The sequence below is a fragment of the Giraffa tippelskirchi genome, chromosome X (assembly GCF_054371585.1).
Source record: "Giraffa tippelskirchi isolate mGirTip1 chromosome X, T2T-mGirTip1v1.2.pri, whole genome shotgun sequence".
In the NCBI taxonomy this organism is placed as follows: Eukaryota; Metazoa; Chordata; class Mammalia; order Artiodactyla; family Giraffidae; genus Giraffa; species Giraffa tippelskirchi.
The window spans coordinates 119,985,599-120,000,000 of record NC_137289.1 but is presented as its reverse complement, the minus strand read 5'-3'; the positions used below and the strand labels follow the sequence as shown (position 1 = coordinate 120,000,000).

Here is a 14,402-nt window from a genome sequence, read left to right as displayed (position 1 = left end):
TGTAAAAAAAACTTTCTATTTCATATTGGGGGTGTAGCCGATTAACATGAGCAACTTGTTTTTAACCTATCTTCTGTTTCTCAGAATATTTATCTTTACAGTCCCCAAATTTAACTTAATAGGTCATTTTCACTAAAACTGATGACAGGGAAATCTTTAGAAATTCTGGTGAGAGTTCTTTGTCTGTGATACTTAACACATTTTATCCTTTAACGTAAGACCGGAGCTAAGATATGTATCTATAAAGTATAGATCAAGTAGCAATCAAGTTGGTTTTGAAACTCACTCAGTTTTCCAGTAATGCCTATTATGTGACCTGATGAATTGTTAGGTTGCAAGAACAGATCAAGTAAACTTCCTTATTTAAAAAGTATAGTTAAAACAAGCTATTACAAAGTTCTAGTTAAAAACTAATTCTTGGAACACTTTTACACTGTTGGTGGGAAGGTAAAATGGTGCAGCCACTATGGAAAACAGTATGAAGATTCCTCAAAAAATTAAAAATAGAACTACCATATGATGCAGCAATTCTACTTTTGAGTATATATCCCAAAGAATCGAAATCAGGATATCTACACTCCCAGGTTCACTGCAGCATTATTCACAACAGCCAACATATAGATACAACCCAAATGTCCACTGACAGATGAATGGATAAAGAAAATGTGGTATATACATACAATAGAATCTTGATCAGCCTTAAAAAGAAGGAAATTCTACTGTTTGCAACATCAATGGACCTATAACACCTTATGCTAAGTGAAATAAACTGGACACAAAAAGAAATACTGCATAATCTTCCATTATGTGTGGAATCTTAAAAAGTCAAACATATAAACAGAAAGGAGATTGGTGGTTAGCAGGGGGTGGGGTGAGGGGGTTCAATGGGTATGAAGTTAGTTACACAAGATGATTAAGTCCTAGAGATTGCTGTACAACTTAGTGCCATAGTTAACAATACGTTATTGTGCATTTAAAAATTTAAGAGGGTAGATTTCATGTTAAGCATTCTTAAACATACAAACACAGAAAGCAAAGGGACACAAGGAAATTTTTGGAGGTGATTGGTATGTTTATAACCTTGATTTTGGTGATGGGATAATGGGTGTATGCATTAAGTCCAAGCTCATCAAAGTATATACATTAAATATGTACAGTTTTCTATATATCAATTATACCTTATTAAAGCTATAAAAATAGTAATTTTTGCACTTCTCTTTATGATTAGACACTATGAGGTAAAAACTACCTACTTGACTACCAATGCTGTTATAGTTTCTGTGCTATGACATCTTTGTTTCATGGTTCCTCCTAAATTGCAATCATTCTTCATTCCCACAGGATACAAAATACCTATAAGCCAAAGAACTGAGACTTAGGCATTTAAAAAAAAAACACACACTAAACAATTCTAAGATATCATTACAGAAGCAAAAATGCATTATTTATGTTACTGATTACCTGGAGAACAAAAGATTGAGGTGTTGGCGATTGAGTTCAGAAAATAATGGCGTACTTGACTCCACCAACTCACCCAGGTAGAGAGGAACTGAAGCATAGAGTGGAACCAGTAAGCCATGGTTAGCCATGACTGCAAGACTCTATTGAGAACAGCTGCTGACCTCACCGGGGCATTTTCTGGATGCTGAGATGGGACAGTGTAGTCTTTTTTAACAGAACAAGTAAGGTGCTCATCGTCCCAGAAACTACTTCTTCAGCTGTTGGTTAATTCTTCAGTGTGTGCCTGATCAAGGGCTAACAGCTGAGCTGAACGTTTCCTGAATCATCTTTCTCAATTAACTTTGATCTAAGTTCTAGTCTGTAAATGAGAAATGCAAGTAAGAATGAGGGTCAATTTATTTTAAGTAAATTTATCATTAAATATCAACGTGTATCATTTCAAACATTTATAAATATCACAATTTACAGAAAATTAATGTAATCTTAAAATTATTGGAACAATGATTTTCACAGTTATTTACATTAACTCAAACTACCTTTGTAGAAACAAACGATGTTTAAAAGTGTCCTTGCCACAAAATAATAATTTCATAGTACCGTTCTGTAACATTTATGTCACTAAAGTGGCAGCTGCACCAATAAAACCCAGCAGATTCAATAATTTACAAACAGCATAATCAGAACTGAAAATGCAAGCTACCATTCATTCCAAACAAAACAAAACCTTTTATATTAATATACAAATATTTTTCCATTTTCATCACTGAAGAAAATAATTAGGAGGCAGTACTTTCTTGTTTGTAGTAAAAAAATTAAGCTTCTTTTAAAATTGACATTGAGAAGCTAGATTAGGTAAGTTGCTATAATGCCTCACATTAAATTTTTTGAGAATTTCTTGGTTGTGGCTGCAACCCAAGAAGGAAATTCTTGGGTTTACTGGAAGCTTTTTCTATCAATTAAACCATTTTTATGTTGTATTAATAATATGTCCATAAGCAGAGATAACTACTTGTCATCTCAAATAGACATTTTAATTTCTCATCAGCAATTTATAACATACTTAGATGGAAAGAGATTCTTGGCTCTTTTTTTCTACTTAAGTTTATAAACTTTTTTTGATATTCCCTCAAAAGGATCCCAAATAGGTCTAAATTTATATCAAAGGAAAAGCAAACTTTATATGGACTAAGTGCTTGTATTTGAAAACAATATTTGCTATAGTATTCCACAGGGGTTTTTTTTTTAGCATATAAAAGTATGGTATAAGAAATTATAGTCACAATAAAGTACATTTTCTTTCATTCACATAGAACATATACTTAAATTTTAAATGTTGGCTCTTCAAGAAAGCTTTTCCTGGGAAATAATATGCATAATTGTTGCCCAAAAATGTATACAGCTGTTTTCCCCAAAATATTTATACACATAGTGGTCCACTTAAGACCAGCCCCATTAGAATCCACTGAATATAATGTGTTCTTAATTTATAAATGGGCTACCCTCAGTATATAAAATATAAACACATGTATGTTACACATACAAAGTAAGAAATATAAAAAGGAGAGATGAAAAGAAAAGGAAGTATTCTTCCCTATAAGATCCTGACAGAAATTCAGTGTAATTAGTGAGAACATGTACTCTTAATTTATAAATGGGCTACCCTCATTATACAAAATATAGAGACATATATGTTATACACAATGTAAAAAATATAAAAAGGAACGAAAAAAAAAAAAAAGGAAAGTGTCCTTCCCTATAAGATCCAGATAGCAATTCAGTATAATTAGTGAGACCATGTAAAATACATGAAGAATTTTCAGTTTTGGCAAATACTTTTTAGAAAAATGCCTAAAGAATGAGGGTACGAAATTTCTATTTTAAGAATTTAGTAGAGGCTTCCATTTAAACATTTAGTGAAGATGTTGTGGTCTCCCTAATAAGCAGAGAAGAGGACTTTGGGTAGGGGAGTCTGTTAAAAGGAAGCAAACAAAAAATCACAGATTTTTAGCCAGTTAGTAATAGCCCCTTAATGAAGCGTGTGTAGTGCAGGAATCAAATCCTGGCCCATCAGAATTTGAATATACGTGATGAAAGATTCCAATGGATAGGATCTGAATTCTTCCTAGATCTTACAGGGAATGAGGCAGGAAATGATTGCAAAGGAGGGGGTCAGCCCCAAAGGTGGCTGGTCCAATCTTAACTAGTGCTGTTAAAAAACACACCAAATGTTTCTATAGCATTCTTTCTGCTGCATTTTCTTTATTTCAAGCCACAGGTCTACTTGGAGGATCATGCAGCAAGTGGCTTATAAATAAAATCAGTCTATGAATAGTGTCATCACATTAAGAGACAGAATCACTGGATTCTCTCCATAGGTAAAGAGCTCGCATCTTTGGAATCCATGAGTTGGTAGTATTTACGGCATACCTAAAATGGGACAAAAATCATATATATCAATAATAATCAACATGCAATTTAGGAGTTAAAGCAATGAAGATGATTCGATCATTATTGAGCTAGAAATTCCATATGATTCCTAAATATTGCTTCACAGGTAAAATGCAACAAATATAACTGGGCCAATTTCAAAATTAGCAAATGAACGCTATTGCTAACTGTTTACCAAGACAAGTCATTCCAATTTTTCTCAAATCTCAGCATATGTTACCAAGAGAGATCCTAAAGATGGCAATCATATCTATTTTGGAAGTCTGGGAATTTGGACATTTACTGTATCCTTTAGCTTAGAGATATGTTATATATCCTATTTTTTCAAAGACCAAGCTTTTTCATTCTGTACTGGCATCAAAGGGAAACAGAAGGGGAAAAAATATCGATGAAAACATTCAGCTGCAATGCTATTTTCTTTCCTTTTCCAGACCATCATAATGCAGCCAAAAACAAACAAACAAGCAAAACAAAACAAAAAAAACCTCACGATAAAGAAAAAAAATAGAACTTTTCCTAAAACAGAATTAAAAAAAATTTAAATTATAGTTCTTCTGGGGAATACTCAGACTCTTCCACCAAACATTCCTGAGAAGCAGAAAGAAAATAAGCATCTGCTAATTCTGTACAGATTTATGTATACAGAAGCCTTTTGTAAGGTGTAAAGCACTAATACCAACATGGTTGTTATGGAAGAAAAAGATTTGAACAAATTTATTATAAACAAGAACACAGAAAAAGGTAAATCTAATTTTAAATTCTCATGCACATAATCATGAAATTTTATCATAATTTAAAAGATAATTTAATGTTCTGCTAATGTAGATAATTTTTATTCCCTTTCTGCTAATGTAAATAACTTTTCATTCCATATTTATATATAGTGCTTTAGTGATGATGCCAAGCTGATTAATGCTTGTCAGACTTCTAAAAACAGATGTTCTCCCATATCAATAAAAAATTTTTACATTTTAAACCCAGGTCATCTTGTAATTAATTAAGAGAAATAATTCAACTCTTTCCCTAATTAAGAAGATTTTTTAAATGTTTCACTTTCTTGGCAACATATGAAGTATGTCATTTCCATTTAGGCCATTAATTTGAAGAAAAACTGAGCTATTATCAGGAACAACTTCCAAAAATGATTATTATATTTAAATTAATGCTGGTTACACAGTGAGTTTTATAATGTACTGAGCAATTTTACTTTTATAAGAATATTCAGAACATGCAAAAGTAATAATTCAGTTTGAATTTCACCCCCAATTTATTTCAGCAATAATTAAAAAAAAATTTCAGTTCACCAATGTATTCTCTTAACTAAAATAAAAGTGACAATACATTTTCCCCAGGTTTAGAGTTTTACAGAAACTCTGCTAACATACTCTGGCCGAAAGTCTTACCAGGATTGAAATGTTAAGACTTGTGTAGAAGATTTTCATAAGCATGAAAAACAACTTAGGCACATTTGAAAGCAAATTCAATTGATTTCAAATACTATACATTTCATCTAACACTCTGAACATCCTTTCATTTAAGCATGAACAGTAGTACTTGTGCTTACTGCTGCACTTGCCAGCAGAATGTAGCCCCTCAAAGAAAATCATCTACTAAAAATCAAAGAGAATAAAAGCAGAGTCACAGTCCTTAATTCTGAATTAAATGGTATATTAACTAGACCTTTAATAGATTTTCCAGGTTCCTAAGAACAGGAAGAAGGAAAAATACTGAAAACTTTCTGTTGATTTATACACAAATACATTAACGCTAACTCATATAATTGTCTAATTTAAAGAGGAACTGACCTGAGAGGTACCTTGCTCCGATTAACATTACCACGCTACTCACTATAAAAAAGCCCAAGGGTAGACTACAGAAGATACTAGGGTCACCTGTTGTCATCCGAGTAGGAGGGAATTCCAGTCAAGCAAACCAAAAGAGAGACACATAATTACAATATTTGTGTTAAGAATCACATGATAGCAAAAAAAAAGTTATAAAAATAGTATCAAAGAGTTATTACTTTAAATCAAAACCAGAATCCAAACTGAGGGCTTATGACAGTTAACAAACGGTACAGATAGCATGCCACAAATAGCAAGAACATAGAGCATATAGACCAACATAAACCTTCCACTGGCAAAGCCAAAGAAAGCTGAAGGAGAACTTTCTTTTTGGGAGGCTGCTGATTTTAGCTTTCTTGGTTCTTCCCCAAAAGATACTAAGTGAGCAATCCCATTCCCCATCCAGATTAAAATTATAGATCCTTTGGCTATCAGAGAAGAGTTATATTAGTCCAATTCATGAGTTTGAAAATGAATTTCAAACCCTATTGGTTTCATTTTCTTTTTTACACACAGTTGGTATAACAAAATGAACCTGAAAATTAATGTTACTATAATTTAAAAACTAAACTGTATTAATCTACATTTTAAAATATTGTCTGAGAACACAATTGTTTTGATATTTTCTAACCTGATTGAAAACATTTCCTTTAAAGAATAGCTAGATAGATACAGACATAGGCTTTTCTTGAATTTAAACATTATGTATCTTGAACATTTAACAATTTTTGAAGAAAATGTTATTTTGGTGGGTTTGGAGTACAAAGTCATGAAGTCATTACTTATCATAAGCTCTCTCCAAAAAATATTAAATCCCCAATCATTTCTACAACATTTAAAACATATTAAATTGTATGTTAAAAATTCTTTACATTCCATTCAAATATAGTTACCAACAAGAAAATAAATATGAATGCTTCAAAATTGGCAATATGCTTTGGAAATTAAGCTAACATAATATTCTTCCCATAAATTAAAACTATTTAAAGAGGATAAGAGGCCAGGCAGCAATTTGAATAGCCTTATGAGATCATCAAAACAAGATTCTATCTGTACTATTATTACATAGCTTACATTGCATGAAGAACAATCAGCATTTCACTAATTGAATATTGTTATCTGGATTATTATACAGTTTTTGAGACTCTCAAAATGTTGTACATGAGTGCTTTTCATAAATCTACTACAAATTGTTTTTTACACTTTGCCTTAAATACACTGCAGCCTAACTGAAACAAAAATCAAGTTTGAAAAATCGAAAGCTCTCAAAAAATCAAATTATTTTATCATCAATTCTGATGGCAGAAACAAAAGAATCATGTAATTGTCTTTATCCACTTTTTCTTGGCATTTTAAGTTCACTGACAGTAAGGTAAGCAAACAGAGAGAAAATGATAATTGGCTTTGTGGGAACTTGGCGATTAAAATCATATCCTCAACTGCAAGTAAGGAAGAAGTATGTATGGTATCAACATGGAGGCAGATACAGCGAGGGAGGGGAACAGGTTGAATTGTGCCGTTTTATTTATTTATTTGGCCATATAATATTTTTTTGGCCATAAAATAAATAAAATACATTTTATTTATTTATTTTTTGGGAGCATGCGGGATCTTGTTCACTGACCAGGGATGAACCTGTGCCCCATGCATTGGAAGTGTGGAGTCTCAACCACTGGACTGCCAGGGAAGTTTCTGTGCCATTTAAAAAAATACAACTAGTCAAAGAAATCACGGAACTCATTTTCATCAGCTTTTAACTGAGGGCAACCAGAAAATAAATCAGAGTGCACGGCTGTTGCGTCCTTCAAAGCAACTACCACTGTGCTACAAAAAATACCTATGATTGAGAAGTTTAACTGCAAAAGGTCTCAAAACTGCAGACAATCTTAGCAAGAAAGGCTTTGTCACCATCTTAGAAAGAAAGGTGGGTCTCAGAACAAAAGATGTCAAGACAATGGATATTAAGCCTAAAGCTTATTTAGGATAATAAACAAAAGCTTCAAGTAGAAACAGGATGATCCCAGAAGCTTCTCTGAAAAGCTAGATACATTAAAAGTGGTTCTTGGGACTTCCCTGGTGATCCAGTGGCTAAGACTCTGGGCTCCTAATGAAGGGAGCCCAGGTTTGACCCCTAGACAGGGAACTAGACCCCACATGCTGCAACTAAGCACTGGTGCAGCCAATAAATAAATAATTTTTTAAAAAAGTGGTTCTATACTCACTTCGGGGTTGGAAGGCAGGCTATATTTCATTTATAAACTCCTCTCTCTTAAACTATATGCTTCAAAATATTATTGGCCATTGTTTCATTCATTAAATTCCAAATCTTGTATTTAGCAACGGATTACAATATCATGCCATATTAAAGGTATGTTAAAGGCTGTTTCAATATTAAAGGCAGCTCAGAGCTGTTTACAACTAAATAGTTTATTTATGGTAGATACCTTCCCATCTAAGTGATTAAAAACAAAAGTCCTCTAATTTCTGCCAAGAGCATTTCCCAATTATGACATTTCTAATTTACTATGCTTGGTACTTTTCTTCCTCTTATTTCAATGAATTCTCACAACATACACTCACTAAGGGCTTGGGAGCAGTCTAGGAAGTCGTGAAATGTATTATGAAATCAATATAGCTTTTGGTCGGTTCAGGTCATGAAGACAGCCTCCCAAAAAGGCAAAGTCAGTTACGAAGAGAAAAAAAAAAGTTTAGTTGATTTTTTTTTTCATTAGGAAGAAACTAGAAATACTTTTACTTTTAAGAAAACTAAGTTATCAATCAAAGTACCAGGAATAAACTAATAAGGAAAGGTATGGCAGGATAGAGATAAGCACATATATCAATCTGATAATTTACATTTTATGTTTAGAACTTTAAGTATTTTCAAAATGTTAGAAACTATGAGCATATGATAATGCTATTCTTCAGAGCAGCCTTGCTAAGTATAAACAGATACTTAAAGAAGCTATTTAACATACTAGGACAAAGTGGCAATAACAAAAAAAACATTTTTACCACTTTCTGAAGACTGAGTTGTAACCCAACCCATTGATTTCATCACAGCTTTCTTCCATGTAGAATAACGAATTTCACTTTCTAGAAATAGAAAGTAGGAAAACCATACATAAGAAAGGCAGTTTACTGAATGTTAGGTGGCAGACTGGACGGGAGGGGAGTCTGGGGGAGAATGGATACATGTATACGTATGGAATCATCTGCCAGGAGACTCCAGTTCGATTCCTGGACTGGGAAGATCCACTGAAGAAGGGATAGGCTACCCACTCCAGTATTCTTGGTTTCCCTGGTGGCTCAGACAGTAAAGAATCCGCCTGCAGTGTGGGAGATCTGGGTTCAATCCCTGGGTTGGGAAGATCCCCTGGAGAAGGGACAGCTACCCACTCCAGTATTCTGGCCTGGAGAATTCCATGGACTGTATAGTCCATGTGGTCACAAAGAGTCGGACACAACTGAGCGACTTTCACTTTCACACGTATGGCTGAGTCGCTTTGCTGTACACCTGAAACTATCAATAACAACTGTTAGTTACTATGCTACTGGGAAGTCGCTCAGTCGTGTCCGACTCTTTGCGACCCCGTGGACTGTAGCCTACCAGGCTCCTCCGTCCATGGGATTCTCCAGGCAAGAATACTGGAGTGGGTTGCCATTTCCTTCTCCAGTGGAACTGCCCGACCCAGGGATCGAACCCAGGTCTCCTGCATTGGAGGCAGACGCTTTAACCTCTGAGCCACCAGGGAAGTCCGTTAGTTACTATACTCCAATAAAAAATAAAAAGTTTTTTAAAAAAGAAAGACAGTTTACTAAGATGTTCTAAGTACTAATATTCACTCATCATTCTTGACAAATTGTTTCACTTATTCAACTGATGTTTGTTACACTGTATTTAACTGACATGGAGCTTTACCAGGACTCCGATCCCAGTATGGCTGCCAAAGACTGCCAGTGACGGCAGAGAGAAGCTTGTGTGGAAGTTGGAGGGAAATTCAGCCTGGTCTGCAAACTGAAGGGAGATGCAGAGACAGGCTACCTGCTAAGACCAGGTCATTCACAAGCAGGTGGTGATGAATTAGAAAGGAGAATCCTATTTGATCTGCCTTCTCTTTGGGGGAAGGCAGAGGACCTTGGAAAGTGAAAGTCGCTCAGTCGTGTCCAACTCTTTGTGACCCCATGCACTGTAGCCCGCCAGGCTCCTCTGTCCATGGAATTCTCCAGGCTGGAATACTGGAGTGGGTAGCTGTTCCCTTCTCCAGGGGATCTTCCCAACCCAAGGATCAAACCCAGGTGTCCCGCATTGCAGGCAGATTTTTTACCATCTGAACCACCACAAAATTCACTATGATACCATTTTATAGACAGCTTTTTAAAAAGGTTTAAAACAAAATTGAATATATAAAACCTGACTTTTGTACACAAACTTAATTACAGGTATTAGAGCTTCCCAGGTGGTGCAGTGGTAAAGAATCCACCTGCCAATGCAGGAGATGCAAGAGACATGGATTTGATCCCTGGGTTGGGAAGATCCCCTGGAGGAGGAACTGACAACCCACTCCAGTATTCTTGCCTGGAAAGTTCATGGACAGAGGAGCCTGGCGGGCTACAGTCTATTGGTCGGTCTTGTGGCTTAGTGTTGTTTGTTGCAACAGTGAGTCAAATATTTAATGCTCATTGATGTAAATTGTTGCTGCTTTTGTCAGGCTAGCCCTGCTGTGCTTAGTTAAAAGTTACCAGAATGGTCCTTAGCCCAGTTAATCCTGTCCTAAAACTGGGCATTGGCACTAAAGATGACCCAATGCAGACATGATGTGTCGGTGGTCTATATATCTCCCTTGTCACTGTCAGAAAAGGTTACACTAACAGGCTACTAATAAAACTGATACTGTGGCACTGTTATCCTTGTACATGAAGAGACTATAAACAGTAGAAGTGAATGGTAAAACAGTGATTATAGAAGTTTGTTTTTTTTTTTTTAATAGGGAACTATTTCTCTTATTCACATTCATTCAAATATGAAGCCAAGTATGTTCAGCAGCTGAATATGAAATTACCTTTGCATTTGCAATCTTATTTCATTTCTTGATTTGTGACTAAACCACCAAACTCTCTCTCCCTTTTCACAGTACACCAATCTTCAGTTTTTACAAGTACCCTCACTGAAAAAGGTAACTGTGGAGCACAGGGAACTATACTCAATATTATGTAATGACCTATAAGGGAAAAGAATCTGAAAAACATAGTATATATAATTGAATCACTTTGCTGTACTGCTGGAACTAACACAACATTGTATTAGAAATCAACTCTACAATAAAAATAAATAAAAGTACCCTCAGCGTTGATCTGAGGTTCAAATCGCTCCATTGTGACAGCCGACAAGTCCTCAGGCTCCAGACTCCAGACTCCAACCCCTTCTGCAGCTCCTGCAGCCATGGCGGCTCCCAGGGCAGTTGTTTCAGGCATGGACGGCTTCACTGAGGGGAGCGAACAACATCACTATCTTAGCAGTTACATATGCCTGAAAAATCAGTTCTTCCAAAAAAACATGACTATTGGGGTTTGAAGGAATGAGGGTTACTGACCTACTGGAATATACAGAATGTCTGCTTGTAACTGCATAAGGATTTTGTTGTTGGTCATTCCACCGTCTACCTGCAAATGGCTGAGTGGAATTCCACAGTCGCGGTTCATGGCGTCCAAAATCTGAAAAAAAAAAAAAAAAACCCAGTGCAATGAACATCATCAAAGTACCACACAGTAATATCTCAGAAAATAGCCATCTTCTACTTAAAAATACGCAAAAGCTCCCCAAAGCCTACAGAAGGAAAATTGAGATTTCTTCTAGGTCCTCCTTGATCTGGTTACCACCAACCTTTTCTCTTACCACTCCTCTGTACTCACCTCTATATTCAAGCAAGCCAGACAACTCTATTTTGCACCCTGATTTCCTGCCGTGGTATCTATGTTTGTGCTACTACTCAAATCCTTTGCCTAATATGTGTCGCTCAGCATCCCCTCAACTGTAAAATGCCCAGTGCCCAGCAGCTAACAGGAACTTAGAAAGTAATGACAGCTGGGAAAAGAAAACAAACTTGCATTTATTACATCACAGTTTAGGCAGGCTTAATTTAAAAAAAAAATTGGGGGGGGGGCCTTACTGTGCAGCCCATGGGATCTTAGCTCCCTGACCTGGGATGGAACCCGTGCCCCCTGCAGTGGAAGCATGAAGTCTTAATCACTGGACCGCTAGGGAAGTCCCCAGGCTTAATTTCTGATTATGCTGGGAAGATTGAGGGCAAGAACAGAAGTGGGCAGCAGAGGATGAGATGGTTGGATAGCATCACTGACTCAATGGACATGAGTTTGAGCAAACTCTGGAGATGGTGAAGGACAGGGAAGCCTGGCGTGCTGCAGTCCATGGGGGTCACAAAGAGTCGGACACAACTTAGTGACTGAACAACAAGAACAAGCTTATTAAATTCTCATAAAATTCTAGCATATACATATATATAAAATTGGTTTAGGAATAATAAAGGTGGATTAAGTACAGGAAAAAGGCCCATGTTGATTACCTCTCGAGTTTGGAAACAAACAGCTTCTAATGCAGCAAAAGCAATATGGCATTTATTGGTGAACTGAGTGAGCCCACAGATGATCCTAAAAATACACACAAAGATTTTTAAGATTAGAGCAGAATAAATGAGTCATCAATCGGGAATGTGCTAAATATGGAAAGGTTGAATTTGGTACATAGACGTGTACGGGGTCAGGGGGGGAGCCAAAACTGGGCACAAACATTAAGTAGCTGGCAAAATCCTTATAGTCTACAATGTTGCATCCACATATGAAAAAGTTCATGATCTATCTGAATAGATGACAATAATATAAAACCAAATCAATATTCATTTAGATGATGGCCTTTTGATACATAACTTGCAGGTATCTTGAAGATAAATGATAATAATACTAACATGAATAGGAATATGGCCGGGGCTTATTTTCAGATGACATAACTTCATGGTTTTTTTTTTCTAATATTTATTTATTGATTTGGCTGAACCAGGTCTTAGTTGTGGCAGGTGGGATCTAGAACCTAGGTGCCCTGAACTGGGAGGGAGGGCAGAGTCCCAGCCACTGAACCACCAGGGAAGTCCCTGGAGTTCTTCTTTATGTCATGCCACGGGGCATGCAGTGTAGTATCTTAGTTCCTCAACCAGGGATTGAATCCATGCCTCCTGCAGTGGAAGCGTGGAGTCCTAACCACTGGACAGCCAGGGAAGTCCCAACTTCTTAGAGTTTAAAGGTTCTACAATTATACTTCCCAAGTATAAAAGATTTCCTCCATATTTCAAAATCATTTGAAAATATAAAACTATTAACCAATAAGTTCTTAGCTAATATAGTAAATAAATCAAGACTGACAAAAGCATACCTTATTTTCAATTCTTACCCTCTTGCACTGGGCTCCCAATAAGGTGCATACAGCCCCGAAAATGCTGGGACGAAATAGCAGCCATAAGAAGTACCTACTTCTTTAGCAAGTTTTTCTAACATTAAAAACAAACGACAACAAAAAAAAAAAACACAAAAAATCATTCTAGTATATACTACTTCTTTCCATCAACAAGCACACGTGTTTAAAAAATTAGGACGGGACTTTTGATTTCCTAATATGCAGTACAGCAAAATGTTGCTAATTGTAGCAGAATACAAGCAGCAAGAAAAGCAAATTTCTCCACATTGAATACCTACCACTAAAATATAACCCAGTCCAAGAATGACAGGAACTGGATTAGTTTTGTTAAGGTATTGTAGCTCATTTCCACTATTTTTAAAAAAATATTTAATTTATTTTCGGATGTGCTGGGTCTTTATTGCTGTGCACAGGCTTTCTCTAGTTGCAACGAGTGGCAGCTGCTCTCTAGACATGGGGCACAGGTTTCTCATCGCCAGTGGCTTCTCTTGTTGTGGAGCACCAACTCTGGGGCATGTGGCCTCAGTAGGAGTGGGGTATGGGCTTAGATGCCCCATGGCATGTGGGATCTTAGTTCCTGGACCAAGGATTGATCCTGTGTCCGGTGCATTGGCAGGCGGATTCTTAACCATTGGACCATCAGGGAAGTCCCCATTTCCACTATTTTTAAGGTTGCTGACTAGCAGATGAAGAAGTGGCCTTCATTGCATTCGGAATCAGAAATGTGTCCCTGTGTGTGTGTCTGTGTGTGTGTGTGGGTCTGTCTGTGTGTGTGTGTCTGTGTGTGTGCGTCTCTGTGTGTGTGTCTGTGGGTGTGTCTGTCTGTGTGCGTGTGTCTGTGCGTGTGTCTGTGTGTGTGTGTCTGTGTGTGTATCTGTCTGTGTGCGCGTCTGTGTGTGTGTCTGTGTGTGTGTGTCTGACTGTGTGTGTGGCTGTCTGTGTGTGTGTGTCTGTATGTGTGTCTGTCTGTGTGCATGTGTCTGTGTGCGTGTGTCTGTGTGTGTGTCTGTGTGTGTGTGTCTGTGTGTGTCTCTGTGTTTGTGTCTGTGTGTGTCTGTCGGTGTGTGTGTGTGTCTGTGTGTGTGTCTGTGTGTGTGTCTGTGTGTGTGTCTGTGTGTGTCTGTGTGTGTGTCTGTGTGTGTGTGTCTATCTGTGTGTCTGTG

The 14,402-nt window shown here is 36.7% G+C and overlaps 1 protein-coding gene across 1 annotated transcript; it reads right to left on the bottom strand.

Moving 5' to 3' along the window:
• Window positions 1-3,703: 3,703 nt before the first annotated feature.
• On the bottom strand, window positions 3,704-13,306 carry LOC145535247 (glycerol kinase-like). Its single transcript, XM_081563592.1, has 7 exons — window positions 13,216-13,306; window positions 12,338-12,422; window positions 11,348-11,468; window positions 11,096-11,239; window positions 8,769-8,849; window positions 5,715-5,801; window positions 3,704-3,888 (listed from the first exon to the last, which is right to left on the bottom strand). The coding sequence occupies exons 3-7, from the start codon at window positions 11,454-11,456 to the stop codon at window positions 3,878-3,880; spliced, it is 432 nt and encodes a 143-aa protein (XP_081419718.1). The 5' UTR covers window positions 11,457-11,468; window positions 12,338-12,422; window positions 13,216-13,306; the 3' UTR covers window positions 3,704-3,877.
• Window positions 13,307-14,402: the final 1,096 nt, after the last annotated feature.

Excerpts from the sequence above, each read along its gene's own strand:
- LOC145535247 (XM_081563592.1), bottom strand. The coding sequence starts at position 11,456 with ATGAACCGCGACTGTGGAATTCCACTCAGCCATTTGCAGGTAGACGGT. Across the intron at positions 8,850-11,095 it reads ACCTCAGATCAACGCTGAGG|AAAGTGAAATTCGTTATTCT; the intron begins GTACTTTTATTT and ends TTCTATTTCTAG. Across the intron at positions 5,802-8,768 it reads AACTCAGTCTTCAGAAAGTG|GTGACCCTAGTATCTTCTGT; the intron begins GTAAAAATGTTT and ends GGATGACAACAG.